Below are 4,623 nucleotides of genomic sequence, written 5' to 3' on the forward strand. Positions count from 1 at the left end.
CAGGAGTCAAATTTAGACCTCGAGTTGGGATCCTATGTGGGACCAACTATCTTGGGACTCCACCTGCTTGCAATAGCTCCATGCCTGGGGGACCACATTTGGTCACATAAGGTCAAATTCATTTTCTCCTACTTGGACTCATGGAGGTTGTCTCTTACTATGAGAAATTCTCTACTAGGAGCCAAATTGAGGTAACTCCGTGGCAACTCAAGGGACCAACAAACCATGAATAAAAGGAACACGAAATTATCCACCTAACCCAATGGTATCAGCATGAGAGATCCCGGGGAAGAACTGTCAGGTTACTATCCCCACACTTGTATTGTGAGGACTAAGGGACGTGAGATCGTTAGTCTGAAGGTGTAAACACCAGTAAACAAAAGACGAGTGCTGCCAAGCCTTACAAGGAGCCAGTGTGAGGAAGTTGACTGATGTCTAAGGACCAGAATGAACTCAAGACAGAAAAGACCCCACTCAGCTCTCAGCACTAAGTGTCCCCTGTAGGAAGGTGATTGAGGCCCACCTTCAGTTCCTTCTCCGGGGTCCAAGGCAGCTTTGAGGTGTCAATGTCAGAGCAGCAGAGGGGCAGGTGCCCAGACTCTGGCCACAGTTAACATGATAATTTTGAATGTCAACTAGAAGGACTCCACATGGCAGAACACAGGGATTCCCCTGCCATCACCTGCTGACTTATGAGTAAACCCAGGGCGGAGCTGGTAGGAGGCAGGGGGAGACTCACTCTTCGGGTGCCATGTTTCTTCCGTGGGATTGTTATGGGACAGACTGACCAGGAGAACAGAGTCCTACTGAGTTGTCCATCAGTGCCCTGAAGGAAACTTGCAGAAGCTGCCTTCACTGCAGCCAAGATGAAATTGACCTGTTGTACGTGGTCATATCATCTCATTCCCCTCCACCAGGTACGAAATCACCTGTCCACTGACCCACTCTCCTGTCTGCCTCCCGGACCACAGCCATCATGCCTCGTGGTCAGAATAGTAAGCTCCGTGCTCGTGAGAAACGCCACCATAACAGAGCTCTGACCCAAGGTCTTAAGGATGCCCAGGCGATTCCTGCAGTGAAAGAAGAGGCCGCTTCATCCTCCTCTCCTGCTTGTGGGGATGGTCCCTCCACCTCCGCTGTGGGTGGCACTGTCCTGGCGCCTCCAAGTGTCCCGTCCACCACCAGTGCGGCTACAGGTCTTTCCTGCAAAAGGTCTGATGGATGTGCCAGGAACCGCATTAAGAAAAGTAAGAATTCCTCCTGGGCCTCTACTTCCACTGAGAGCCCTGGCCAAGATCTTCTAGATAAGAAAGCAAGTATATTGGTGCAGTTCCTGCTGAATAAATATAAAATGAATGAGCCCATGAAAAAGGCGGACATGCTGAAGCTTATCCACAAAAGGTACAGGAAGCAATTCCCCGAGATCCTCGCGAAAGCCACTGAGAGCTTGGATCTGGTCTTTGGCTTAGAAGTGAAGGAAGTCAAGCCCAACACTCACTCCTATACCCTGGTCTGCAACACAGATGATAACAGCGGAGGGAGTCTGAGCACTGCCTGGCGATTTCCTACAAAAGGGATTCTGATGCCTCTCCTGGGGGTGATCTTCTTGAATGGCAACCGCGCCTCTAAGGAGGAAGTGTGGGAATTCCTGAATTTTTTGGGCATCTATGATGGAAAGAGGCACTTCATCTTTGGGGAGCCCAGGAAGGTCATTGAAGATTTGGTGAAGGAAAAATACCTGGAATACCGGCAGGTGCCCAACAGTGATCCTCCATCCTTTGAATTTCTCTGGGGTTCAAGAGCCTATGCTGAGACCACTAAGATGGAAATGCTGCAATTTTTTTCTAAGATCAATGGTACCGCCCCCAGTGACTTCCCATCCCACTACGAAGAGGCTTTGAGAGACGAAGAGAGAGCCCGGGCTGTTTCTCCAACGAAGGCTAGCAAAACTTCCCAGGCTAGTGCACATTCCACGTCCACATCCAGCCGCAGCTCTCACCCTGAGTGAGATGTGAGGTGGATACTTCACTATCTGCTGTGAAAGGCCTGTTAAGCAGTGTTCCTAATATGCACAAATATATTCTTTTCTTATCTTTTTTCATTGTTTTGCATTTTCAGGTGCTTTGTTTTCAAAAGAAATTTCATTTAGATTCAGAATGTAAGTTTATGAATGACATGGGTCACACATTCATAGCCGTGTGTCACATTTAGGAATAAGATTTTGGTTTTTTTGAAATACACGTTGAAAATATTTAAATCACTTTGTGATCCAAAACAATATAACATGGCCTTAGGAGAGGAACGTCCTGGGAAATAAAGAACTCCACACTAAAATAGCCAGGATCACAAAATTAGAAGATATGTACAAAGATAGATCAAGTAACAGTTGGCCAATTCTTGCTTTGCCTTACTCCATTTAGTCTTTCTTTTTGTAACTTTATAAAGATATGTACCTGAACTTGCTTATGATTTTCAAGAATGTTCGAGAATATAAAGCATAACCTAGCTCACTGTTCTTGGGTTTTAGTTCACACAGTCACTAATTGAGTATCATCGCTTTGGAAGTCTTCATGCTAGCACTGGGGATGTTAGTCAAAGTAGACCCAGCACATGCCTACACAATTATGGATTCCAGGAGAAGCTATCATAACAAAAGATGACGAGATACACTGCTTCATGAGGAACAAGTCAAGGGGCAGTAAAGGAGGGGTGCTGACAGCATATTACTTAGTTGTCATTGATAAGCAGAACTTTGGATACTTAAGGGCTTTGCTTTTTTCTAGAACACTGCATATATTCTGACATCTCTCTTAGATTTAAAAAAAATAATTCCAGCTGGATGGATGGTAACATGTGAGGTCAAGATAATCAGTAATAACTGCCATTCCCTAATGTCTCCATATAAGACAGGCATAGCGCCATGCTTCCCTACATTACACATATTCCAGCAGTCCTACAAGACAGGGTTTATCAGACTCTCTGTACAGTGGAGAGCCTGAATCTCATAGAGTTGGAGTCTGGTAATGTGCAAGGATTCACAAGGCTAGTAAAAGGCAGGCTGGAAGTAAACAGCTGGTCTAAATCATGGTGAGCCCACACTGTTCTTCTCCTCACACCCTAGACGCAACCTGTGCCTCTTATTTCAGATTTCCTCTCAGTACTTCAAACATAACGAGTGGTGAAAGGAATGGCCTTGTGACAAACTACTGGATTGGAAAACATGCCCAGAACAGTAAGAATGCCAAAATAATTGAGAGGTATGAACAAACAAATGAAAGAGGCAACATTCTGTGACTTTATGATCATGTATATTTGCAATGTTAGGTAACCTTTACAGGTTATGTAATAGGAAGCTTTCCATCAAAGAGATAGCAAGCAAGATGAGGGCCCCACGTAAGGGGACAGTGGAGAACAACACCCCAGAATACAGGGGTTCTGAGGGACACCAGTCCCGTTTGCTCTCAGACACAAAGGGAACCAGACAAATCTATATGGCTGAGCAAACATTCCCTCATTCTTCAGACTTTTAAGGAGCATAAAAGCCTTCATCTAAGGGCAGAGTTCTCAGGTCAATAGAGGAAGGAGATTCAGGTTCTCAGAGAAAAGGACGTGAGAAACCGGAATGGGATAGACGGAGTGACCCAGCCAGAACAATAGGACCCAATGAAGTGTCCCATCCCAATTGTCAGCCCTGTGAGGCTCAGAAAACTCCTGGGTGCTCGGGGCTAACACTGACTTTCAGTTCAGGTCCCTGGGAGGTGAGAATTTTGCCAGAACACTATTGCCTCACCACAGGAGAGAGTTGAGTCCCAGGAGGGAAAGTTGAATACTCAGAGTGGAGACCCAGCATGGGGACAACTCAACTGCCACTTGACAGGGCTACACCTTGCCCCTCGTCTGCTGTTATCCCTGGGAGGCTCAAGTAGGTGCTGACAAGCTCAATTCCCCCTTAGATTCTACGTGCAGGGTCTCAAGGAAATGAGATCCTCGGTGTACAGGCTGGCTTTTCAGCAGAGAGTGGAAGCCCAGGCATGACCGTGTCAAGATAACAATCCTTTATGAGGAGTGAGGCAACCAACTGTTCCCTAAGACATATGTCCATCTAATGCCCGCTTCTGCAGATGTCCCTGGGAGATCACAGGCAGAGTCTTCCGGCCTCATTTCCTGAAAGGAGCTGGTCTCAGGGGTTTAAAGTACTTGCACTAATGGGGGAGGCCCCATTCGACAGAGGAAAATACCGGGTTCCTAAACAAGTCAACATAATGACACTAAGTAATGATGAGAGGATCTCTGCCAAAAAGAAAGGGACCACATACAGCCCCTTCCCTGTAGTCACAACTGAGACCGTGTCACCTAGTCATGGTAACATGATAAGTCATACTCAGTTTCTCCCACAACACCTCAAGGCTGGGAGGAACATCATCAAAGGGGACCGCAACAGGTGAGCAGAAGGAGGATTTCCAGATTGTGCCGGGAAACAAGGTAAGGATCCTGAATACTGAAAGGCCCCCCCACCTCCTAAGAGTGGGTTTCAGCACAGATTCCTTCCACTAGTGCTAGCCTTGGCACATCAGAGGCTGCTGAGGCCAGATGAGGCAAACCTCACCTCCTCCTAGGGTTTCG

General features: G+C 46.8%; 1 protein-coding gene across 1 annotated transcript; it reads left to right on the top strand.

Moving 5' to 3' along the window:
* Positions 1–976: 976 nt before the first annotated feature.
* On the top strand, positions 977–2,008 carry LOC109438353 (melanoma-associated antigen B4-like). Its single transcript, XM_019718184.3, has one exon. The coding sequence runs from the start codon at positions 977–979 to the stop codon at positions 2,006–2,008; it is 1,032 nt and encodes a 343-aa protein (XP_019573743.3).
* Positions 2,009–4,623: the final 2,615 nt, after the last annotated feature.

This window comes from Rhinolophus sinicus, chromosome 18, assembly GCF_057876585.1.
Source record: "Rhinolophus sinicus isolate RSI-liver-muscle chromosome 18, RSI-T2T, whole genome shotgun sequence".
NCBI classification, from domain to species: Eukaryota; Metazoa; Chordata; class Mammalia; order Chiroptera; family Rhinolophidae; genus Rhinolophus; species Rhinolophus sinicus.

Excerpts from the sequence above, each read along its gene's own strand:
- LOC109438353 (XM_019718184.3), top strand. The coding sequence starts at position 977 with ATGCCTCGTGGTCAGAATAGTAAGCTCCGTGCTCGTGAGAAACGCCAC.